Source organism: Puma concolor, chromosome D1 (assembly GCF_028749965.1).
Source record: "Puma concolor isolate L17-30 chromosome D1, mPumCon1.1.hap2, whole genome shotgun sequence".
NCBI classification, from domain to species: Eukaryota; Metazoa; Chordata; class Mammalia; order Carnivora; family Felidae; genus Puma; species Puma concolor.
Genome location: NC_141676.1, coordinates 28,693,727 through 28,719,854, shown reverse-complemented (window position 1 = coordinate 28,719,854; position 26,128 = coordinate 28,693,727). Strand labels below are relative to the sequence as shown.

Genomic DNA, 26,128 nt, shown 5'->3' with positions numbered 1-26,128 from the left:
CTGAAGTTGGATGCTTAACCGACTGAGCCACCAGGCGCCCCAAGCCCCTACTCTTGACTACTGGGCTACAGTGATGTTTTGGGTCTCCTGGAATTAGCGTCAGGTTATAGCCCACATCCAGTAGTTCCTGAAAGGTCTGACATTATTTCCTTTTCTCCAGTATACAGTTACCCTGGTAAAAGGCAATACATACATAGGTCCCTTTGGAGAAGGCTGAGAGAAAGATTAACAGTATACATTTTCAGTAATGTACTGCGGTCCTCCCTCATGGGGACTTGGCCTCTTTATTCAAAGACTTCTGAGTCTGGGGCCCCTGGGTGGCTCAGTTGGTTAAAGTGTCTGACTCTTGGTTTCAGTTCAGATCATGATCTCACAGTTTATGAGATCAAGCACCACGTGGGGCCCTGTGCTGGCAGTGCTGAGCCTGCTTGGTATTCTCTCTGCCCCTCCCCAACTCACACACACGTTTTGTCTCTCTCAAAATAAATAAAACTTTAAAAAACTTAAAAAAAAATTCTGAGTCTGCAGTCTGGTTCAAGTCTGGGAATTGACTTAAGGGCTTTTTTATTATTTGAATTAGGCTTTTGTTCACTTGACCTAGAAATTTTGTGCTTATGTAGATTAAGAATTTGGTTGGCTTCCTGTCTGTTTTACTTTCAAGGAACACCATAATCAACATCAAAGATCTAAGTGATTCAGACTATTCAGATTGCTGCTTTGAGTCTGCTGTCCATTACAGTAACCATGTCCACCTTGCCTTTTGTAGTTGATTGACTCTTGGCCCCTGCTACCCTGGAGTCTAATTATACTCATTGTATTTAGGTTAATTGACTACAGTTTCTACAGTGAGGTTTGGCCCACAGAGATGGGTGGTCACAGAGCACTCCACAGATGCCAGGATTCCCTTCACAAATTTATTCCTCACAGTATTGCTGAAAAGTATGTCTTCTGGACCTTCCCAATGTGGGGAAGTAGGTCTTGACAAACCTACTGGAACATTCTAATCTCCATAAGACTTTGAATCATTTCTTCTACATTAAACCAAGGCATGTGGGCATTTCCAGTTTGCTCCTGGTGGCTGGCTGCCTTTTAGTCCATTTTTCAGCTAACCAGCCAAAATGCTAGAGCCTTTTCCAGCTCCCTAAGCTGTGGCATTAAATGCAGAATCTCTGCTTAGTGAGCCCATGTCAATAAATTTGGCCTGATCAAACCATGTTTCTTCCACCGTTAGATCCACACACATGCCCATTCCCATACATGGTCCTCAGATTTTTGTCTATATAAGTTAGAAATCCAAGTATTTCTTTTAGACTGTAACATACTTCATCCTGGACCTGACACATTGTGCCTCACCTTTAGGGGCCAGTTGGGACTTCAGTCTAGTTATGGGTCTAGAAACACAGAGAGGTGGTAGGGATGGGTCCTGAGGAGAATCAGCATTGTCTTACATAGCAAGTGCCTCAGGGGAAACCATTATAGATTCATCAGGCAGTGCAGAATTAATCCCATCAGATGGAGGTAGAGAGGATGCTTCTACTGCGGGTGGGGAAACCTCTTCCACCAGTAAAGAAGACTGGTAAGAATTTAGAGGCCCAGTGTCTCCAGCTCCATCAGATCTTTCCACATCTCGCCATCCCAACCTGCAGGATCTCATTCTTCTTTCCCAATCAGTGCCCTCACTTTAACAGTAGCCGCCCTGTGACGCTGAGAGTTCAACTTGTGTTGTAATTCTACCACAAGATGAGGTTCTACATGGACTTTCAGCCATTTCAGCCCAGTGGCTACAGGAGGTAAGGATCTCCTTCAGGAACACCTAGAAGCTCTTAGGTCATTTACTGCACTAGAGCTGGGAATTTGAATCACTGAGCTCATCCTCTCTTTTTACCACTTTGTCCAGTGACATTAGGAGCAACCAGCCAATGTCATATTCATTAGTTTTCCAAAAAGGTTTGAAAGTATCACATACAGAGTCATTTAGCTCCTTGCTGCTTATAAGGGGATGATGAGGAATATCCAGTGCAGATATTTTGCATATCTCTATAAAATAGAGTTCATGCCATGGACTATCATTGCTCTTTACAACTGGAAACTTTAACTCTAATCAGATTAGAGAGCCAATTGCGGAAACCCTAGGACCATTTTAGAAAACTCATCCTTAAAATTCTCTTCCTCTGTAACCAGTCTTGGTACCAAAATCTGTATTGGTCAGATGTTTTCCAGAGAAAGAGAACCAATAGAATGAATACACACACACAAGTATATATAAATGGAGATTTATATATATAATGCAAATTTATCATGAGGAATTGGCTCATGCAATTATGGAGGCTGAGAAGTCTCGTGATCTGCTGTCTGCAGTCTGGAGACCCAGGAGAGCTGATGGTATAATTCAGTCTGAGTTGTAAGGCCTGAGAACCAGGGGAGCCCATGGTATAAATCCCAGTTCAAGGGCAGGAGGAAATGAGACAAGATGTCCCAGCTCAAGCAGGAAAAAAGGTACAAATTCCTCCTTCCTCTACCTTTTGTTGTATTTAGGCTCTCAGTGGTTTGGATGATTCCCACCTATATTGAGAGGGGCTATCTCCTCTACTGACTCCATGGATTCAAATGCTAATCTTACCCAGAAACACTTTTTTTTTTTTATATTTATTTTTTGAGAGAGCCCCAGTGGGGGAGGGGCAGAGAGAGGGGAACAGAGGATCTGAAGCAGGCTCCGCACTGACAGGCTGATAGCAGTGAGCCAGTGGGCTTGAACTCCCGAACCAGGAGATCATGACCTGAGCTGAAGTCAGACGCTCAACCAACTGAGCCACCCAGGTGCCCCTCACCCAGAAAACAGTCTTACAGACACACCCAGAAATAATGTGTGCATAATTTGGGCTCTCTATGGCCAGTCTAGCTGACACATAAAATTGACCATCACAGAGGGTGTAGAAAGGAAGAGGTGGGTATGAGACATTCAAGATAAAATTGCCTGAGATTGTTGAAAGGGTATGTGTTAAAAGGTAAGCAAAAGGAAGTACTGACCTTTTTCTGGTGACTGGAAGAAGAATGGTGCAATAAAAACAAGTAGAGATGTTCATTCATTTTGGTCAGCAAATACACCATACACCTCCTCTAGGCTTATTGGGAGTTCTAGGCAATTAAGACGGACAATTAAGACAGACAAATATAAAGTCTTGTGGAGTTAATATTCTTGGGGTGGGAGATCAGATAAGCAAATAAAGAAAATGTCCTACCCGAGGAATTAGTATTTCCCCAAGATTTGACGAAAGGGCTCGTGCAAATGTCTGATGGCAGAAACAAGTCTGATAATTCCCCTCCCTGACATGATCTTACCCTAGATCAGTGGTTTTCCAATTTACGAGTCCTTCAGATCACCCAGAGGGCTTGTTGAAACATAGGTTGCTGGGCCTAGACCTAGAATTTCTGAATCAGTAGGTCTGGGGTGAAGCCCAATAATTTTCATTTCTATGTGATGCTAATGTTGTTTGTCATCTTATCATCCTTGGCTTCTTGGCATTGTCTCTGCTTAAAAACAAAGTATTTGTCCTCAGCCAACAAGACCAGAAAAGTTAATATAGGAGTCTGAATAGACATTTGTGTAGAAGACAACAGTAGAAGACAATTAGAGATTAATATTTCTGAGAATGAAGAGTAGATGGCTGAGAACTGAACGTAAGCTGTTGGTGATAAGTAGCATTTGTTGAATATCTACCCTGTGCTAGGCACTGTTCTGATATTTATGTTACCTCATTTAATTTTCACAAGTCTGTGCAATAGGTCCTATTAGCCCATTTTACAGACAAGGGAACTAAAGCAAAGAACTGTTAACTTGTTCAAATTCACACTGCTGGTCAGTGGCAGAGACAGGATTTATTATCAGTGTGCTGTTAATCACAGGGTGTTCATCCCTCAGGGAAAACTTTTGAGAGGGGTGGGGGTTTAGGATGAAGTCGAATTGGCAAATGAAAAGAAGTCAGAGCCATTAGTGATGGGAGACTTTTAACAAGAATATTGAATCTCTTGGAAGTTAACATGTATGCTGGAAGGTTATGCTTTCTCAGTTATTTTAAAAATTAGAATAATTTTTCCACAGCATACTTTCACAAAAAGTTCTTGAAGAAAACTTGGACACATGAGTTTATATCAGATTGAATGGTTGCCATAAGGTATGGGAATTTCAGAGATATTTACCAAGCACCACTCATATATTAAATACTGGGGAGTTTGGGATATATCAGTGAACAAAACCAGGATGCCTGCCCTGGAATTTAATTTACACTGGAGTATGTGGAGTGAGACAGATGATAAATAATAAACATAACTAAATTATCTAGTATGTTTGGAGGTGACACAAGAACAAGAAAACATGGGGTAAGGAGGAATGGAAGGTGGGTTGTGAGGCAGTGTGGATTAAATAGTTTGGACTGGGCAGGCTAATTGAAATAGTGATATTTGAACAAGGACTTGAACATGGTAATCTTTTGAAAAGAGAAGAAATATTTTACATTGAGAATAGTACGTCAAAAAGGGTGTTTTGGTTTTGTTTTCTTTTTTGTGCACTAATTCAAATATGACTACATGTTTCTGTGTTGTTTTTTTTTTTAATTGCCTACTCCTTTGCTAAGCTTGCTTACAAAAAAAGCATTTCTTTGTTATGTGTTTATCCTTGGTTGCTGCTACTGACTGCTGTTTTCATTTTTAGCAACATGCTAGATGACTTCTTGTTACAGGGATGCTCTGATCAGTTTCCTTATTTTCACTCAGACCAGCAGAGGCCTTTGCAGTTGCAATCAATTCTCTTTTCATTTTGGTCAACAGTAAGCATTTGTTAACCAGTGTGCTAGCTGTATGCTAATATGTGTGTACATATTGCATAATATGAAGAGGTAAATGGGAGGACACAGGCTTGTTTACCTTTCATTTTTTGTAGAACATGACCTCAGATTCTCCCTTGCCCTCTTGTTTTATCTTTGAATGAAACATATTTTTCATTGTTTCTTAAACAGTAGTAGGTATGCCCTTACCATGGGGTCTTTGGGCTGTTTCTCCGCTAAGACCAGTCTTCCCTCTGATAATCTGCATGGCTTTCTCCTTCAATTTATTCAGCTCAAAACATCACGTTGCTAGAGGCCTGCTCTTCTAGTACCCTCAATGGAAGGGTGTACCCCCACCCCCATCACTGTATAGCCTAGTACCTTGCTTGAAGTTTCTACATAGCACTTATCAATCCTTGATGTTAAATATTTCTCTGGTCTTCTTGTTGGTCCATCTTCATTAACTTGGTGGTTTCTTGACCGTCTACATTGAGCAGTTTTTTTTTTGGCCATGTATCTGTCATATAATAACTTCAATAAATATTGATTTACTAAAGAATATATTTAATGTTGGCATATATTCGGCTTTGACTTGTTATCTCATATTCAGAGTTGAAATTTGACATCCATAAGTTTAAGATTCTTTAGCAATACTGACCATGTAGCTTGTCCTATGTTGGTAAACCTGTCAGCATTTATGGGGTGTAGCTAAACATAAAATAATGAAATTTTCATATGACTTCATTCTCATTACTGTGTGATCACTGATCCTATTTAAATAACTTGAGACCAGATTTGTCTGACCCAGTGAAGCATGACAAACACAAAAATGTGGATAAGCTAAAATACTTTTGCTTGGATCTGCTTAAATTAGATGGCTTAACATTTTCAAACATTTCTCATACTGAGCAGACTGCAAAATGAGTATTACTCTGGTAAAGCAGCTGGTACTCTCCTCAGTTAAACAGACATTAGACTAAGTTGATTTGCCCAGAGCCACTAAGGGTCTAGTGGAATAATGTCAAAATAAAAGTGTGAATGATTTGGAAGGATAGAGGATTTAAATAGAATGGTGCATTTAGTCAATCATTGGTTAATATCTTTGTATTACTTTCTTTTTAAACAAAAGCAAATCTCTGTGCCCCTCCCCTGCTTGTGCTCTTTCAAAATAAATAAATAAACTTTAAAAAAATTAAATAAGAGCTAGTCTAGTATATCAGCTAGTTAATCTTGATCTATTGTGTACCTTATTATGGTCAGCTTAGCATCATCTTCATAAAGTATACTTTGGAGTGAGTATGAATGTTATTCACACTTAACAGATATGTTTATCAGAAATTTTAAGATAGTAGGTTTGTAAATTAAGAAATTGTTTTTACCTGTTGTTTAAAAATAGGGTATATACCTTTTCTTTAATGTTCATTATAATTTCTTACTTTGCATTAATCATTGTTGTGAACCAGAAATCCAGAACATAAATTAGCTACTTGGAAGTTTATTTTTCTACTACAGACAATAACATTTTTATTAAGGAAAATTTTCAACCAAACACATTTAGAGAGAATGGTACAACAAACCCTACATATTCATAGCCAGCTTTAAAAACTTTAATACATGGTTAATCTTTTTTTTTACGTTTATTCATTAAAAACATTTTTTTAATGATTTATTTATTCTTGAGAGAGAGAGAGAGAGGCAGACAGAGCATGAGCAGGGAAGGAGCAGAGCGAGAGAGGGACACGGAATCCAAAGCAGGCTCTAGGCTCTGAGCTGTCAGCGCAGAGCCCGACGGGACTCGAACTCACAAGCCTTGAGATCATGACCTGAGCCGAAGTCCGATGCTCAACTGACTGAGCCACCCAGGCGCCCCTATTTATTCATTTTTAGGGAGAGGGAGAGAGAGAGAGAGAGAGAGAGAGAGAGAGAGAGGGGAGAGAGAGAGAGAGAGAGAGAGAGAGAGAATCCCAAGTTAATATCGTGGAGCTCGACATGGTACAAGGCTCAAACCTACGAATTGAGAGATGGTAACCTGAGCCGAAACCAAGAGTCAACCGCTTAAATGACTGGGCCACCCAGGTGCCCCCCTGCATGGTTAATTTTGTTTCATATATACCTCCAACTACTTTCTCTCCCTACTTTTATTTGTTTTGTATTTTTTCAAAGTAAATTTCAGGACATGTATGTATCTCTTTCAACCATAGTGTGTCTCTGAAAGATAAAGGTTTAAAAAATTTTTTTAACATAACTTCACTATATAGGATATTTTAAGCCAGTCTATTTGGTCAGTGGGCTTATAAATTTCTGGAAATTTCCTTAAGAAAGCAGAAGTAGTGAGCTTATAGATGATTTCTGATTAATTTATATTAAAATTTCTAGAGAACAAAAAAACAGCATACTGAGTATCAAGGTGAATAACTTTGGATTTTGACTCACCTGGGAATCTTTTTTCTGCTCCAAAACATTATTAGGTTCTTATATTAAACCAAAGGTGTATAAATGTCTAGAAATCTAGTGTATAAATGTGAATTGCCATGATGAATGTATATTAGACAGACTTGACTTACCTAATGCCAGAAATCCTAGATCACATGAATAATAGTGAACAAAATTGTGACACAGTAAAAATTCAGCTGTACTAGTTTCTCATAAAAGGAAGAAGTTTAATTTGGTAAGGGAACTGGGCCACAAGATACAATGAAGAAGCTAAAATAAAAAAACATTTCATAGCACCTATACAATTGAATTATGGAAATTTGAACTCTGTTATGTGTTATGAGAAATAATCAACTATATAGTAGTTCATTTTTAATAATTTCTTTAGAGCCTGAAATGAAAGATAATCATGAAAACCCACATGACCATTTTTGTCTACTTCTTAAATGAGTATGTTAATGTCTGGAAATTACAGGTAGTTAATACATTGCAACAATTTGAATTACAAATTAATTGGCTTTGACAGATGTATTTGGGTTTTTTCCCTTGGGTTTTTTTAAATTAAAAAAAAATTTAATTCAAGTATAGTTGACCTATATTATTATATGAGTTTCAGGTGTACAACATAGTGATTTGACAATTACGTACATTATGAGATGTTCACCATGATAAGTATAGTTACCATCTGTCCCTATACAAAGTTATTGTAGTATTATTGAGTGTATTCCCTATGCTATTTTGGTCATCACTGTGGTGTATTTATTTATAACTGGAAGTTTGTACCTATTTAATCCTCTTCACCTATTTCACCCCTTCCCCTTTGGCAACTACCAATTCTCTGTGTTTATGAACCTGTTTCTGTTTTGTGTTTGTTTTGTTTTTAGATGCCACATATAAGTAAAATATGGTATCTGTCTGACTTCTTTCACTTAGTATCCATGTTGTTGCAAATGGGAAGATATTCTTTTTTATGGCTGAATACCACATCTTTTTCCATTCATCTGTGGATGGACACTTAGGTTACTTCCATATCTTGGCTGTTGTAAATAATACTGCAGTAAACATAGGGGTGCATATATCTTTTCTAATTAGTGTTTTAGTTTTCTTTGGGTAAATACCTGGAAGTAGAATTACTAGATTGTATGACATTTCTTGTCATAGATTGTCATTACTAGACTAGACTAGTAATTGTCATACTAGATTGTATGATATTTTAAATTTCTTGAAGAACCTCCTCCATGTGGCTGCACCAGTTTTCATTCCTACCAGTCGCACATGAGGGTTCCCTTTCTCCACATCCTCACCATTAGTTATTTCTTGTCTTTTTAATTCTAGCCATTCTGACTCGTATGAGGTGATAATCTCATTGTGATTTTGGTATGCATTTCCCTGATGATTAGTGATGTCGAGCATCTTTTCATGTGTCTGTTGTCCGTTTATATGTCTTCTTTGGGAAAATGTTAAGATCCTCTGTTCATTTTCTGATTGGATTGTTTGGTTTTTTGGTGTTAGGTTGTATGAGTTCTTTATACATTTTGGGTATTAACCCCTTATTGGAGATATCATTTGCAAATATCTTCTTCCAGTCAGTAGGTTGCCTTTTCATTTTGTTGATGGTTTCCTTTGCTGTGCAAAAGCTTATTGGCTTGATATAGTCCCAGTTGCTTATTTTTGCTTTTGTTTTCTTACTTAAGGAGACAGATCCAGAAAAATATTGCTAAGGCTGATGTCAAAAAGTTTACTGTCTTTGTTTTCTTTCAGTTTTATGGATTCAGATCTTAATATTTATTTAATCTATTTTGAGTTTATTTTTATGTACGGCCTAAGAAAGTGGTCCAGTTTCATTCTTTTGCATGTAGCTGTACAGATGTATTTCTTCTAAAAGAAAAGTGCTCTAGAAAAATACTGGAGGTGGGAAAAGTTGGATCTGAAAATTTTGTCTTTGTTGAAAGGAAAGGTCAGTAATGCAGGTGATGACAGAGATAAAAAAGGAAGATGATGAAATGGAATTTTGGAATTGTGTCCAATCCAGGCCTTGGTGTCTCTTGTTATGAATATAGCCAAGCATATGCCACATCACCATCACATTTCATTTATTTCCTGACAGAACAACAGACGGAAACTCTTCATAGCCTTGACTTTGGCATCGTTTTTCTTGGGCATCTGTTACAAATGCCAAAATCTGTCTCTCTGTGTGAATAGTGTTTGGAACTGATAGACTGATTAGTGAATATGCTCTACCACTCCACCTAGGCAGGAAATACCATACCTTTCACCTTCTTAGTGAAAACAAAAACACCTTTTAGCCGACTTTATTTAGTATTATCGTTTGTATAAAACGAAGCAGGATTGTTTTGGTAAAGATCATTAAAGATGTATATAACAGCGAAAACAAATTTACTTATTTCAAGAAATCATACTTGATTTGACAATAACTTGGTACAAAGTACCAATTGCACTTCCTTTACACCAATTATCAGTTAAGGGCCCTGCCTAAAACATAATTTTGTTCCTTTCATTCATCTGAGGCCTCATATTAATGAGGCCCAGTTTATAGTTGGAGGGCAGGGTTAAGGAACCAAAATAAGGATAATGAGATTTTGAATGAGTTGCAGCAGTGTGAAGCCACTTTTAGGCCCATGAAGGGGCAGGGCAACAAGTTATTGGAGTCCAGACTTAGCTGTAATTGTAGAGGGATGCGGCTTGGCTGGAACCATGGTTGTGATGGAGGGAATGAACAAATAATACTCAGACTTCTGGGGCGCCTGGGTGGCTCAGTAGGTTAAGCATCTGACTCTCAGTTTCAGCTCAGGTCATGATCTCATGGTTCTTGAGTTTGAGCCCTGTGTTGGGCTCTGCACTGACAGCATGGAGCTTGCTTGGGATTCTCTCTCTTCCTCTCTTTCTGCCCCTCCCCAACTTGTACTGTGTCTGTCTCTCTCAAAATAAATAAATAAACTTAAAATTAAAACAAAAATAATACTCAGACTCCTTTCATTTGCCCTCTGATGTTCTGCAGAACATACTTCTAATGGCCCCGAATGAACCAAGGTGATGCAATGAATAGGAGTTACTTGTGCAAATGAGCAAATGAGGGGTGCCTGGGTGGCTCGGTCGGTTAAGCATACAACTCTTGATTTCAACTCATGAGCTCGCAGCTTGTGGGTTCAAGCCCCACATTGGGCTCTCCCACGCTGATGGTGCAGAGCCTGCTTGGGATTCTCTCTGTCTCCCCCTCTGCCTCTGTCTCTCTCTCAAAAATAAATAAATAAACTTAAAAAATTTTTTTTAATGAGCAAATGAAGGCTCGGAGAAGCTGTAAATACATTGCTCAAGGTCCCCTTAGAGATAGTGAATCTAAGCCATTTGACTCTTCCAGCCCTTTTTTAAAAAAAGTTTTTCTTAGTTTATTTTGAGAGAAAGCACGAGTAGGGAAGGGGCAGAGAGAGAATTCCAAGCAGGCTCTGCACTATCAGCATGGAGCCTCATGTGGGGCTTGAACCCACAAACCACGAGATCGTGATCTGAGCTGAAATCATGAGTCAGACACTAAATGGACTGAGCCGCCCAGATGCCCTAGCCCCCCCCCCTTTTTTTAAATTAACAGCTTTATTGAGATTTAATTTACTCACCATGAATTTCTCCTATATTAAGTGTACAGTGATTTTTAGTATATTTACATCACTACAGTGTCATAACAATCTAATCTTCAAACCTTTTCATTACCCCAAAAAGAAACCTTGTGCCCATTTGTAATCACTTCCCATTTTCACCCCTATCTAGCCCTTGGTAACCATTAATACCATTTTCTGTCTCTTTAGATTTGCCTTTTCTGGGCATTTCATATAAATGGAATAATAAAATGCATGTTCCTTTGTTTCTGGATTTTTTGACTAAGCATACTGTTTTAGAGATTCATCCATGTTGTAGCATATATCAATCAGTACTATAAGTACTTACAGCAGAGTAGTTATTCCATTGCATAGACATAGCTCATTTTGTTTATCCGTTCAGTAGTTGTTGTATATATGGGTTGTTTTCACTTTTTGACTCTTGTGAATAATGCTGCTGTGAACATTTGCATGAAAGTATTTGAACATATGTTTTGTTTTCCACCTAGGAGTGGAATTGTTGGGTCTTCTGGATATTCTGTGTTGAACATTCTGAAAAACTGCTAAATTGTTTTCTAAGGTGGCTATACAATTTTACATTCCCACCAGCAATGTATAGGGGTCTGTTTCTCCACATTCTTGTCAATATTTGTGATTATCCTTTTAATTATAACCAATGATACCCTGGAAAGTTCATCATTTTTAACCCATAGATTTGTCTCTTCTATGATTTTCTACAAAGTTGAGTACAAAGGAAAGGATTATGTTTTCTCATCAACAACTCTGTTATTTTCATTGTTTTTTACAACTAAAGGACATTACAATGGAATTATTCAGCAGTTCATAGCCAAATTCATTAAACTCTTCATCCCTTAACATTAATTTTTAAAGCAACTTTTAGTGAAACTTGGAGCTATTTGGGAAGAAATGTGTATATGAGGGTAGGAGTTGACACTGAAAGGTGTATTTGATTTTAGGATTCCCTTTGCTTTCAATTTTAGTTTGAGAACTGAGGGAGTTTTGAAGCAGCAGCCAGTGTTACCTTGTAAAAATGTATTTAGGTACTCTCATTCCATTGCACTTGGAATAAAATCCAAACTTTACCATGCCCACAAGGCTTTTACATGGCCGCCTGTTAACCCTCCAGGTAAATAAGGCTCCTGCTACAGTCCCCTTCCCTCAGTACACTCAAAGCATGTTAGTCTTCTTTCAGCTTCTCTATAATAGCAAACTCTTACCTACTTCAGGCCTTTGCATAACTTTTCTCTTCTCTTCCTCTGGTTTGGCACAGGAATAGTTTAATATTGTGGAGACTTTTTCCTGATCACTATATCCTCCAAAAGCAGTATCCCCATAGCTTCTGTCCTCAGCCTGTTTCTCATGTAAGACACTCTTGGGCATTTTCACCCACTTTCATGACTTAAAAAATACCCAACTGGTAATGATTCCCAATTTTTTATTTTCATCTCGGATTTCTTTGCTGGGTCTTAAATGGGAATGTTCATTAGTCTGCTTTAAAAAAAATTTTTTTTTATGTTTATTTTATGTTTGAGAGGGACAGAGCACAAGTGGGGGAGGGGCAGAGAGATAGGAAGACTCAGGATCCAAAGCAGGCCCCGGCCTCTGAGCTGTCAGCACAGAGCCCAACATGGGGCTTGAACTCACGAACCATGGGATCATGACCTGAGCTGAAGTTGGTGCTAAACCACTGAGCTATCCAGGCACCCCTCATTAGTCCACTTTTGATTATTCCTCATTCTATCTCTTAAGAACAAACACCTCACCTCAAACTTAATGCATCCAGAATTGAACTCTTCCAGTTGGATTTGTTCAGCCTTATGGGTGGTTCACTATCATTCATGATTCCTCTGACTTTTCCCACAAATCTTTGTTGGCCAAACCTTGTCAGTTCTGTTTGTTTTTAAGAGTTCTCAAATGTCTATCTGCGGCCACTGTTCTGTCTTTACAGCCTTTTACTTGGATTTCTGCAGTAGAATCTTGGCTTTCCTGCTTTCAGGCTTTCTCTGTCCTTTTTGTTTGTTTGTTTGCTTGCTTGTTTATTTTGAGAGAGAGCATATGCTGGAGAGGGGCAGTAAGAGGGAGAGAGAGAATCCCAAGCAGGCTCTTCACTGGCAGTGCCCACACTGGGCTCAATCTCACAAACTGTGAGATCATCACTTGAGCATCCAAGAATTGGACACTTAACTGATTGAGCCATCCAGGTGCCCCACAGGCTTCCTCTGTTCTTCACACTGCTTATCAGATCGTCTTTCTAACACAGTGATTCTTACTGCTAGTACATGGCAGAATTGCTTTAAGAGTTTTTCAAAGTGACTTACAGAGTCCTGTCTCAGAACTATTAATAAATAACTTCTGGAAGTGAGAACTGGAAAGGTATATTTTGGAGGAAAAACAACAAGAACAACAACAACTACCAGATGATGCTAATGGGCACCCCTGGTTAAAAACCACTCTTTTAAAATACAAATTTAATTGTTTAACTCTGATTAAAATTCTTTAGAGGCTTTTGATTCCCTTGAAGGTAAAATATGAGATCCTGGGGTGCCTGGGTTCCCAGGGTCACCCTGGGCTCCATGCTGAGTGTGGAGCCTGCTTGGAATTCTCTCCCTCTGCCTCTGTCCCTCACCCGCTCCCTCCCTTCCTCTCTCTCTCTCTCTCTCTCTCTAAAAGTAAAAGTAAAAATAAATAAAAAACTTAATTTTCTTTGTTAAACAGATTAAAATTAAGTTTAGGGAAAGAATGTTCAGACCTAAGGTAGAGAGTGGTAACTGAATAATCTTTTGGCTCATTTTAATTTTTAGGAAAATGTCATTTTTTTAAAATTTGGCATTTAAAGTGACAACAGCTGAAGGAAGATGATACTTCCCTTGCAAAATTCTGATCCTTCTTATCTTCCACAATGAGTCCACCCTACTTTGAGTGTGTGGAGAAGGGATAGAAGATTGAAGTTTATGCTCGGCTGGGAATATGAAGATTAAAACAACTGCATCTCTTATCTCTTGGCTCCTTCCTCTTCTCTAGGCCTTAGCTCCTGTAATTTTTCGATTATATATGGGGATAGTATAAATTCTCTGTCTTTATCCGTACCACCCATCCAGACCTGGGGGCTAGGAGGACTATACCAGGGTAAGTCCGATATTAAATAAATGTATATTTATTCAAAGGAAATCTTTTATTGGTTCAAATATGGGAATTTGTTGACCATGTTTTGAGACATATTTTTTTACCAAGATAATTTTTTTTAATCTGGCTTTTGTTGGGGCTCCTCGCTGGCTCAGTCAGTAGAGCATGTGACTCTTAATCTTGGAATCATGAGTTCGAGCCCCACATTGGGTGTAGAGATTACTAAAAAAACTTAAACACAGATTTAAAAAAATAAGTGATGTCAACAAACCAGTGACTATCAGATTATTGTCAGGGTTAAAATCTTTCAACTTTGGCCAATGAATGCTCATTCATGTTTTTTATTATTAAAGAATTTCAAATTATATTCAAAATGAGTAGCAAAAGAATAAAGTTGGACTCCTACCTTATAGTATGTACAAATATTAATTCAAAATGCACTGTAGACCTAAATGGAAAAATTAAAACTGTAAAACTCTTAGAGGAAACATAGGAATAAATCTTTAGGACCTTGGTTAAGTAATTGTTTCTCAGATATGCCATCAAAAACACAAGTGACAAAAAAAATCTGTTGAACTGCATCTAATTTTATTTATTTAATTATTTTTAATTTTTTTAATGTTTATTTAATTTTGAGAGAGACAGAGCAGAAGTGGGAGAGGGTCAGAGAGAGAGAGGGAGACACAGAATCCAAAGCAGGCTCCGGACTCCGAGCTGTCAGCACAGAACCCAACATATGGCTTGAGCCCAAGAACTGTGAGATCATGACCGCAGCCAAAATTGGATGCTTAACCGACTGAGCCACCCAGGTGCTCTTACCTGCATCTAATTTTAAACTTAAATTTTAAGGGGCACCTGGGTGGCTCAGTTGGTTAAGCATCCAACTTAGGCTTAGGTCATGATCTTGCATTTGTGGGTTTGAGCCCTGCGTCGTCCAGCTTGCTGCTGTCAGTGCAGAGCCTGCTTCATATCTTCTGTCAGTCTCTTTCCCCCTCCCCTGCTTGTGCCCTCTCTCTCAAAAATAAATAAAACATTAAAAAAAAAAAAAAAAAACAAGGTTGAACTGAATTGTTGGATGGTCACCCAGTTGGTGTCCAGAGAGTTGGAGAAGTGGTTGTTGGTGTAGGAAAAAAAACAAAAAACAAAAAACAAACAAACTCAAACTTTAAAACTTTTGGGCTTCAAGGGCACCTGGCTGACTTAGTCGGTGGAGCATACGACTCTTGATCTTGAAGTTGTAAGTTTGACCCCATGTTAGGTGTGGAGATTACTTTAAAAAATCTAAAAAATAAAATAAAATAAATAAAATAAAATAAAATAAAATAAAATAAAATAAAATAAAATAAAAAAATAAAATATAAAATAATAAAATAAAAATTAAAAAAAACAAACAAAAAAACTTTCAGGCTGCAAATTACACCATCAAGAAAGTAAAAAGATAACTTACAGAATGGGAAACAATATTTAAATATCATGTATTTGTCAGGTACTTGTATCCAGAGTGTACAAGGAATTCTTCTTACACCTTGATTTAAAAAACAACAACAACCCAATTTTAAAGTGGGCAAAGGATTGGAATAGACATTTGTTCAAAGAAGAAATACAGATGGTCAGGAAGCATAAAGATGTTCAACATCATTAGGTAAATGCAAATCAAAACCACAATGAGATACTATTTTATACCTACTAGGATAGCTATTATAATAAAAACACAGGCTGTAAGAAGTGTCAGCAAAGATGTTGAGAAATTGTAACCCTTAACCATTGCTGGTTGGAATGTAAAATGGTACCACTATTTTGGTTGGCCATTCCTCAAAATGTTTAACATATTTGAGTTGCAATATGACTCAAAAATTCAACTCCTAGGTATACACCCAAGAGAAAAACATACATCCACACAAAAACTTGTACATGAATGTTCCTAGGAGCATGATTCATAATAGCCAAACAGTGGAAACACCCTAAATGTCCATCAACTGTTAAGTGGCTAAATAAAATGTGTATCTATAAAATGAGATATTATTCAGCCATAAAATGAAGTGAAGTACTGATATATAGATGTTGTAACATGGGATGAACTGTGGAAACATTGTGTTAAGTGAAAAAAGCTAGTTGCAAAAGGCCAGGTATAGTATGATTCCATTTTTGTGAAATACTTTGAGTAGGGCAAATCCATAGAGACAAAAGTAGATCAGTGGTTGCCTGGGGCTGGGTGCCAGGGGATATGTGGAATGATAATGGGTACAGGTTTATTTTTGAGGCAGTGAAAATATTCTAAAGTTAGATTATGGTTCTGGTTGCACAACTCTGAATATTCTTAAAAAGCACTGATTTGTACACTTTAAAAGGATGACCTTTATGGTATGTGAATTACATATCAATAAAGCTATAATTAAAAAACATCTAGAACAACATAACAAAAATGAGATACTTAGGGATAAATTTAACAAAATACTGGGGTGCCTGAGTGGCTCAGTCAGTTAAGCATCCAGTTCTTGATATCGGCTCAGGTCATGATATCCTGGTTCGTTAGTTCAACCCCCATGTTGGGCTCTGCACTGACAGCCCAGAGCCTGCTTGGAATTTTCGCTCCCTCTCTTTCTGCTCCTATCACACTCATGTGCGCATGCTCTTTCTCTCAAAATAAATACACTTTAAAAAGAAACACTTTCTCTCAAATACACTTAAAAAAGAAACTTTTAAAAAATTTAACAAAATACTTACAAGAATTATGCACTAAACACTACAGAAGACTGCAGAGAAATTAAAGACCTAAATAAATAGATATACTCCTGGATTAGAGTCCTCAGTATTTCTAAGGTGGTAGTTTTTCTGAAAGTCATATATAGATTCAGTACAATGTTTTTTGTAGAAGTTGACAAGCTGACTCAAAAACTTATATGGGAATACCTGGCATACCCAAAATAGTTGTGAAAAAGAACAAAATTGGAAGATTTGTCCAACCTGAATGAATCATTTACCAGGCTGTGTTTTATTGGCCTAAGAACAGACATATTGATGTAACAGAATAGATAAGAATAGAACCACAAATATATGGCTAGTTTTTTTAAAGAAGAGATGCCAAAGCGATTCAACGGGTAAAGAATAATTTTTTTCAATATATAGTACTGGGATAATTGCATATCCAAATTTTTAAAAAAATGAATCTCAAGCCTTAACCTCACACCATGTACAAAAAATTAACTCCAAATGAATCAGATTTAAATGGAAAAAGTAATACCATAAAACTTCAGAAGGAAACAAACCTTCCTTCAAGAGGAAAAAGGAGAAAATCTTTGAGATAGTGGATTAGGCAAAGATCTCTTAGCAACAATAGCAAAAATACAATTCATAGGGGCATATGGCTGACTCAGTCAGTGGAGCATGTGACTTTTGATCTCAGTGTTGTGAGTTTGAGCCCCACGCTGGGTGTAGAGATTACTTAAAAATAAAATCCTAAAAAAATTCATTTAAAAATGGTTCTCTTCTTCTAACTACATTATTATGAGGATGGATGAAAGCCACAGAGTGGGAGAAATTATTTTCAAAATGTATATCTCACCAAGGATTTGATGATATCGGGCAAAAGATTTGAGTAGGTATTTTACCAAAGATTTCTGCATGTTAGATGAGCAAATGATGCTAAACATTGTTAGTAAGGAAATGCAAATTAAAATCACAGTGAGGTACTATTGCACACCAATTAGAATGGCTAAACTTTGTTTTTATATTTAAAAAAATTTTTAAGTTTATTTACTTTTGAGCGAGAGAGAGAGAACAGGGTAGGGGCAGAGAGAGAGGGAGACAGAGGATCCCAAGCAGGCTCCATGCTGTCAGCACAGAGCCTGACGTGGCACTTGAATTCATGAATCCCGTGAGCTCATGACCTGAGCTGAAACCAAGAGTCAGACGCCTAACTGACTGAGCCACCCAGGCGCCCCTAGAATGGCTAAAATTTTTAAAAAGAAAAGAAGCAACTTACAAATTGGTAATACTTAGTGCCAGTGAGGATGCAGAGCCATAGACCAGACATACAGTACTAGGGATATGAGAAAAAGGATAGCTACTTTGGAAAACAAGCAGTTTCTCTAAAGTTCAACATTACCTTATTACCATACCAGCCATCCCCCTCCTATATGTTTAGTCAAGTGAAATGAAAACTTGTGTTCACACAGAAACATACACAGGTGTATGACAACTTTATTCATAACTGCCAAAAACAGGAAGGAACCGGAAGGTCCTTAAAGTGATAAATGGATTTAAAACAAGCACTAACCTCTGATGCATCCACATAATGGAATGCACCTCAGCTATAAAATGTAATGAATTACTGGTATAAATAAAAACATGGATGAATCTCAGAGGCATTAAGCTGACTGAAAGTAGCCAGACACAAAAGGCTACACAACATGTTAAATTACTCTATTCATTTGACATTTTGGGCAAGGGAAAACTATAAGAACAGAGAATAGATCCTTGGGAGATGGTGGGAGGATCTAACCATAGTTGGGCATGGGGGAATCTTTTATAATGCTGGGACTGTTCTCTCCCTTAGTTTTTGCAGTATTTACATATTTTTTCAAACTCACCTGTACACTAGAAAGGGTGAATTTTATTGTATGCAAATTATGCCTTAATTTTTGAAGAAATTTAGAAAATGAACCTTTACCCTTACCTTACAAAATTTATCTCAAAATGATTTCATACACTTAAATATAAAAGCTAATACTTAAAAAAAAAAAAAAGCTAACACTTTAAAACTTAAAGAAAATATAGGTGAATATATTAGTGACAGGATACTAAAAGCACTGACTTTATAGAAAAAAATATAATTCAGGTTGATCAAAAATTAAAACCTTGTTAGTCAAACTCAGAAGCAGAGAAAAGGAATGTGGTTGCCAGAGACTAGGGGAAGGGAGAATTGGGGAGTTGTTCAAAGAATATAGAGTTTCAGTTATTCAAGATGAATAAGCTCTAGAGCTCTGCTGTACAACATAGTTAATACTACTGTACTTCACACTTTGCTAAGTGGGTAGATGTGTTGTTAAGTGCTTTTACCACAAAACTGATGAAAACCTTTCACTGAAAGACACTAGAGGGCACCTGGGTGGCTCTGTTGGTTGAGCATCCGACTTCAACCCGGGTTGTGATCTCAGCAGTTCATGAGATCCAGCCCAGCATCAGGCTTACTGCTGTCAGTGCGGAGCCCTCTTCGGATCCTCTGCCCCTGCTCTCTCTGCCCCTACCCCGCTCATGCACATGCTCGCTCTCTCTCTCTCTCTCTCTCTCTCTCTCACAAACATTAAAAAAAGAAAGACACTAGAAAGTATAAAGGAGACCATCAGACTGGAAGAAAACATTCACAATACATATATCTGACAAAAAAGGTAGATCCAGAATATAAGAAAAGTGCTAACAACTTGAATTTTTTTAAAGGCAAAAATTCGGAATGAACTTTACAAGAGGAGCTGAAAGAATAGCCTGTTAGCATATAAAAAGATGCTCGTCATCATTTGTTATTAGGAAATGCAAATTATGCTGTGGTGAGATACCATTATACCTACTAGAATGACTAAAATTAAGACTGAAAATATCATGTAGTGAAAAGGTTGTAAAGTAAAAATGTGCGCCTGGGTGGCTCAGTCAGTTGAGCGTCCGGCTTCCGCTCAGGTCATGATCTCACGGTTTGTGAGTTCGAACCCCACGTCAGGCTCTGTGCTGACAGCTCAGAGCCTGGAGCCTGCTTCAGATTCTGTGTCTCTCTCTCTCTCTCTCTGCTCCCCCCCTGCTCGTGCTCTGTCTCTCTCTCAAAAATAAACATTAAAAAATTAAAAAAAAAAGTAAAAATGGAAATTTGATATATTACCTTACATGGTAATGTAAAGTAGTACATACCCCTACATTATGACCCTGTAATTCCACTCCTAGCTATTTAACTTAAGAGAAATGAAAACATACGTCCATGAAAGACATATACAAATGTTGATAGCAGGGGATATAGTCAATAATATTATAATCATGTTATAGGAGATAGGTGGCAACTACATGTATCATGGTTAGCATTCCATAATGTATATAATTGTTGAATCACTATGCTGTACACCTGACACTAATATAATATTATATGTCAACTGTACCTCAACTTTTAAGTCTACAGCCATATATTTAAAGTGTAAGGTGTTTACATTTTTGAAAAATATTATTAAAATATAAGTAAATATCATGTATGTACATGAGAGAAAAAGGGGGGAAGCTGATTTTTATTTTACAGAAGAATACTTTTATTTTTTTATTTTTTTTTTTAATTTTTTTTTCAACGTTTATTTATTTTTGGGACAGAGAGAGACAGAGCATGAATGGGCGAGGGGCAGAGAGAGAGGGAGACACAGAATCGGAAACAGGCTCCAGTCTCTGAGCCATCAGCCCAGAGCCCGACGCGGGGCTCGAAGTCACAGACCGCGAGATTGTGACCTGGCTGAAGTCGGACGCTTAACCGACTGCGCCACCCAGGCGCCCCAGAAGAATACTTTTAAATATTAAAGGAATGATGTAATTAGAAAACTACCATTTCCAATCTCCAAGGTGGTAACTTAATTAAAGATGGATGATGTCTGAAACCTTTGCTTTTGGGAATAAGGTATTTACAAAGTCTTAAATAACATCTCCCAATTGCATTTCAAAGGAGAAAAAATAACTGCATGGAGAGATCTGACATGTACCTTACCCACTTTAAGATTAGTATCACCAACAATGAGACAAACTGACATTATGTGTATCCTCATATGAGGCAATATGAAGTACAAAATATCATTTATGCACTTCTCATGAGGTATCCTTTAGAGTCAGAATTTGGGATAGTCTACATTCAGCTGACTTGTTTTCCTCAACAAGTCTATGTCATGAAACCAAGACAAAAGGGATCTGGGATTAGAGGCAGGGTAGAGGCATTGTTCTAAATTTAAAGAGAAATAGCCAAGTGTAATTCTCCTTTTTTAAAAAAAAAGTTTATTTTGAGAGAGAGTGTGCACATACATGTGAGTGTGAGCAGGTGAGGGGAAGAGGGAGAGGGAGAGGAAGAATCCCAAGCAGGCTCCGTGCTGTTAGCACAGAGCCTGACATGGGGCCTAACCTTATGAACCATGAGATCATGACCTGAGCTGAAACCAAGAGTCAGAGGCTTAACCCACTAAGCTGCCCAGACAGCCCAGCAAGTGTAATTCTTGAATTTTTCATTGGATCCTACATAGAAGAGCTTTAAAATCCCAAACATTTAGGCAACAATTGAGAAATTAGAATATGACCTGTATTACATACTGTTATTGACTCAAATTGTTAAGTTTCTTCAAGTCTAATAATGATAATTATAATGATAATTAGCTGTATAGGAGAATGACCGATTCCTAGGAGATACAGCTGAAGTATTTAAAGATGTAGTGTCCTTATGCAAGTTATTTTCAAGTGGTTTAGTAAAAAAAGAAAGGTTTAGTAAAGAAAAGTGTATATATGTAAAGAAAAGTGTGTGTGTGTGTGTGTGTGTGTGTGTGTGTGTGTGTGTGTGTGTAGAGAAAAATAAAGGTAACAAAATGTTCATGATTATTGAGTCTTAAGCAACAGGTGTATAATATTTTTATTGGACTTTCCATTCTTCTCTGGGTTTAAAATATTCAAAATAAATGTCAAGGGGATAAAAAATATCTTGTTCTGAATTACTCTCAAAATGTACAAGCTTGAAATTGTCTAGGTGAGTTATTTAATTATCAGTTTATTTGAATTATCTGATACTCCATAGAATGGTAGAATTAGAGGGATCTTAGATCATCTTCCCTACATACAGATGAAGAATTCAGTCTGACATTAAGTCTTTTATTCAAATGATACTGTAAGCAGGTGGTAGAGGTTGTATAATGAATTCAGCTGTCCTGTTTTCCAGGCTATTGCTCTTCCCACTGTACCATGTTATTTCTCTCCCAGTAAAACGAAGTAAAGTTAAATTAAGGAATATACTGTGTATCATTTTTCTTCCTAGTATATCTTCAACATATTTCCCCATTTTGACAGTATTGTCAGACCGTATTTGATCTATTAATCAAATCTATTGAATTTAGTCAGAGACTTTTGCTACTTTTGATAATTGCTCTCCTAGAAATTTTTTGATCATATGGTTTGAGCTGTGTTTTTGGTCACTTATTTTTATTATCCTCTAGTTTAAGCTATGAAGAAGGACATCCCTCACACTCTGAAACAGATCTCCTTCAGAGACAGACTTTTGCAGCCTCCCATCAGCTTCCTGGATATGCTGCCACACCTCAGCCAACTGGTAAAAATGCTCTTGTAAAATTAATCTGGCTACGTTTAGTGAATAAGAAGAAAAATCAGTTTTCATATTTTGGGTTATGAATGTGGGCAGAAAATAATGGAGCTGTGGGAAAAGTGAAAATGAAATTAAAAGCTTTGTCTTTTACTGATAGGGAATATCTGTATAATTAATTAATTGGGAGATCTTCCCAATCCTTGTAGATTTTTTTTTTAACTTTTTTCTACCTTTTTTTTTTTTTGAGAGACAGAGCACAAGCAGGGGAGGGGCAGAAAGAGGGGAAGACACAGAATCTGAAACAGGCCCCAGGTTCCGAGATGTCAGCACAGAGCCCAATGCAGGGCTATAACTCATGAGCTGTGAGATCATAACCTGAGCTTCTGAAGTTAGATGCTTAACCGACTGAGCCATCCAGGCACGCTGATTTTTGTAGATTTTATATTGTAACCATGCTTCGTCAAATTCACGTGTATTTGCTATTTCAAAATAAAACAGTTGAGGGTTGTAGAGGTTTTGGCCTTAAATTTCAGGGATTCTTTTTTATATATTTATTTTAAAACATTTGAGACAGTGCAAGAGTGCACGAGTGGGGGGAGGGGCAGAGAGAGAGGAGAGAGAGAATCCCAAACAGGCTTTGCGCTGTCAGCATGGAGCCCTATGCCAGGCTCAGTCTCACTAGCAAGGTCAAGACCTGAGCCAAAATCAAAGAGTCAGACGCTTAACCAACTGAGCCACCAAAGCACCCCCCTGTTTTTATTTTAAAAAGGACTCTCTGGGGCGCCTGGGTGGCACAGTTGGTTAAGTGTCCAACTTCAGCCAGGTCACGATCTCGCGGTCCGTGAGTTCGAGCCCCGCGTCAGGCTCTGGGCTGATGGCTCGGAGCCTGGAGCCTGTTTCCGATTCTGTGTCTCCCTCTCTCTCTGCCCCTCGCCCATTCATGCTCTGTCTCTCTCTGTCCCAAAAATAAATAAATGTTGAAAAAAAAAAAAAAAAAAAAAGGACTCTCTGGGGGCACCTGGGTGGCTCAGTTGAGCATTCAACTCTTGATTTCAGCTCAGGTCATGGTCCCAGAATCATGGGATCAAGCCCTGCGTCAGGTTCCAAGGGCTCCATACTGAGCATGGAGCCTGCTTGGGATTCTCTCTTTCCTCCTACCCCTGCTCCCAGGTGCACTCTGTCTCTCAAAAAAAATAGGTAAATAAATTAATTAAATATGAACAGAAATATACTTTTGTATTATTAAATATTTTACTTTGTGACATATTTTATCTTCAAACGTAGGTCTTTCTGGAATATTTGATACTAGTGTGAACAGTGCCAGCACTAACACTAAAGAATCTTCAGTGATGAATTTTCTCTCTGCTGTTGAATCCCGAACTGCTCAGGCTGCTTCTTCAGGAACTACTCTTTTACCACAATTCAGGGCTCCATCCTGGCAGACAGGTGATTCTTTGTTTTCACAATTTTTTTTTAAAGTTTATTTATTTATTTTCAGAGAAAGCATGAGTGGGGGAGGGGCAGAGAGAGACTCCCAAGGAACCATGAGATCATGGCCCAAGTCAGGATCAAGAGTCAGATGCTTAACCAGCTGAGGCATCCGGGCACTCCTGTTTTCAGAACTTACAAGTCCAGAAAAAATACTGATAAAAATTTTTATGGCCTTGTCATTATATAGTGTAGCTGAGAGTAATTACTGGTTTTCCGGTGAAGTTTAAAACCTGGAATTTTTCACAATTTTAAGTTGGACGAAACTCAGATTTATCACTTCGGTGAAAACTTAACAGATTGAAGAAGATAGATAATTATTGAAGATAAACCCTAGGTATAAAGTTCCTATCTGGCAGTTTATGTAGCTACTTGTCTACTTAATAAAAGCAAAAATTAAATTTTCTTTTATTTTTCCATTTCAGCTTTATTGAAGTATAATTGATACATAAAATTATAATATGTTTAAAGTGTACGTTGTGGTGATTCACCATACATTGTGAAAGAATTACCCCGCAGTGGATTAATTAACACATCTATCACCTCACATATTTATCTTTTTTGGTTTTTGGTGAACGATTAAATTCATTTATCTTAGTGACTTCAGGTTGAGTAGATGATATAGTAAAAAACAATCTTGAGACTGATTTCATCATTAGAGTTTAATGTAAAGTTATCCAGAGTTGAACAGATTAAATCACTATTTATTTAAAATTCTGAATTACTCTCAAAATGTACAAGCTTGAAATTTTCTAGGTAAGTTGTTTAAATCAGTTTATTTGAATTATCTGATATTCCATAGAATTAGAGGGGCCTTAGATTATCTTGTCTAGTCCTTTATTCATACAGATGAGGAATTTAGTCTGACATTAATTAAACTGTAGTGGACATTACAAGCTGATATTATATTTTCCCTGTTTATATATACATTCCATTTTTCACTTATTTCTCCCCCAAAATTATGTGTATGTTTTTACTTTTCTCAGGTGACAGGAAAGTTACGTGTTTTTTTTTTTAAAGGCTTTGTTTTAAATAATAAGAAATGTCATCTTATTATTTGAGGAGATGTTTTATTTTTTAAATGTTTATATTTTTTTGAGGGAGAGTGTGAGCGGGGGAGAGAGGGGGACAGAGGATCCCAAGCAGGCTCTGGGCTGATAGCAGTGAACCTGATGCAGGGCTAGAACTGAGAAACCTGTCATGACCCGAGCCAAAGTCAGATACTCAACCAACTGAGCCACCCAGGTGCCCCAAAGAGATATTTTTAAATAATAGCTATAGGAAATAATACTTTACTATTCTGATATAATTCCATTAATAGAGCTCCTCAATTTAGCAGTTTTTTTTTCTGCTTCCAAGGAGATAACTAATGTTTTAATGTGAAATAAAGGAGAATATTAAGAAACAAAGTAGCTTCTTCCTTTTTTGGTCCCTGGAATAATTGTACATTACACATAATCAGTTAGGCTTTCTATTCCAATTTCTATGATTATATTATTTTAAACACAAATATTAAATGTTTATTCTTTTAAGTATAACTAGATTACTTTCTGTCTTTGTAGTAGCAATATTTTTTGACATTTAATGGGAAGAAGTGAGAGAAAAAGGTTTTTGAAAGGGCCAGAGAATCTTTTTTTCCCCCTATTTTTCTAAAATAAACAACAAAATTTTAATGGAAGCTCACAAAAAACATGGAAACAATAAAAAAGTTATATGAAATGGAAAGTGATACTTCCTAACTACATTCCCACTTTTGTAGAGAAGAGTTAACAGTTCTTTGATATCTTTGTATATCAAAACATCTATATTCACGTACTCAGGGTTTGTAGCAATAGTATTAATAGGATATGCCATAATTATTTGATCATTCCCATGTTGGTATACATACGGGTTGTTTCTACTTCTTAACACACAATAACTATAAGAAAGTATCTTGTATAGATATCATTGTGTCCATGTATTGCTATATGATAAATTTCTAGAAGTAGAATTTTTAGATCACAAGAGTATACGTTTTCGCTTTACTATATGTGGCTAGGATGGTTTCTTGAAATGTTAATAATCTTATTGATAATACTTTATTAATTTCTGATCAGCCTTGTATAATAAGCACACATCTATTGTCATTGGAAGTTGTTCATAGAAAGCCAAAATTTGGAATCCAAGAGATTTTTAAAATTTATATATTTTGATAAAGGAAATTGCAGTGTTAACCTCACTGTATATTTTTAGATTTATTTATCATGTTAAATGTAGACAGTTTAGTTTTCATTTTAATGTTATGGACATTTTAGTTTGTTGCTATTGCATTGAGATTTCAG

General features: G+C 37.2%; 1 protein-coding gene across 4 annotated transcripts in view; it reads left to right on the top strand.

The window, feature by feature from the left end:
* The window catches only part of QSER1 (glutamine and serine rich 1), an 82,422-nt gene that overhangs the window by 13,604 nt on the left and 42,690 nt on the right, over positions 1-26,128 (top strand). For all 4 annotated transcript variants that reach the window (XM_086677729.1, XM_086677732.1, XM_086677731.1 and 1 more), the window contains 2 exons: positions 22,213-22,325; positions 23,604-23,765. In XM_086677729.1, coding sequence (XP_086533855.1) covers positions 22,213-22,325; positions 23,604-23,765 — 275 coding nt within the window. The remainder of the gene's footprint in view (positions 1-22,212; positions 22,326-23,603; positions 23,766-26,128) is intronic.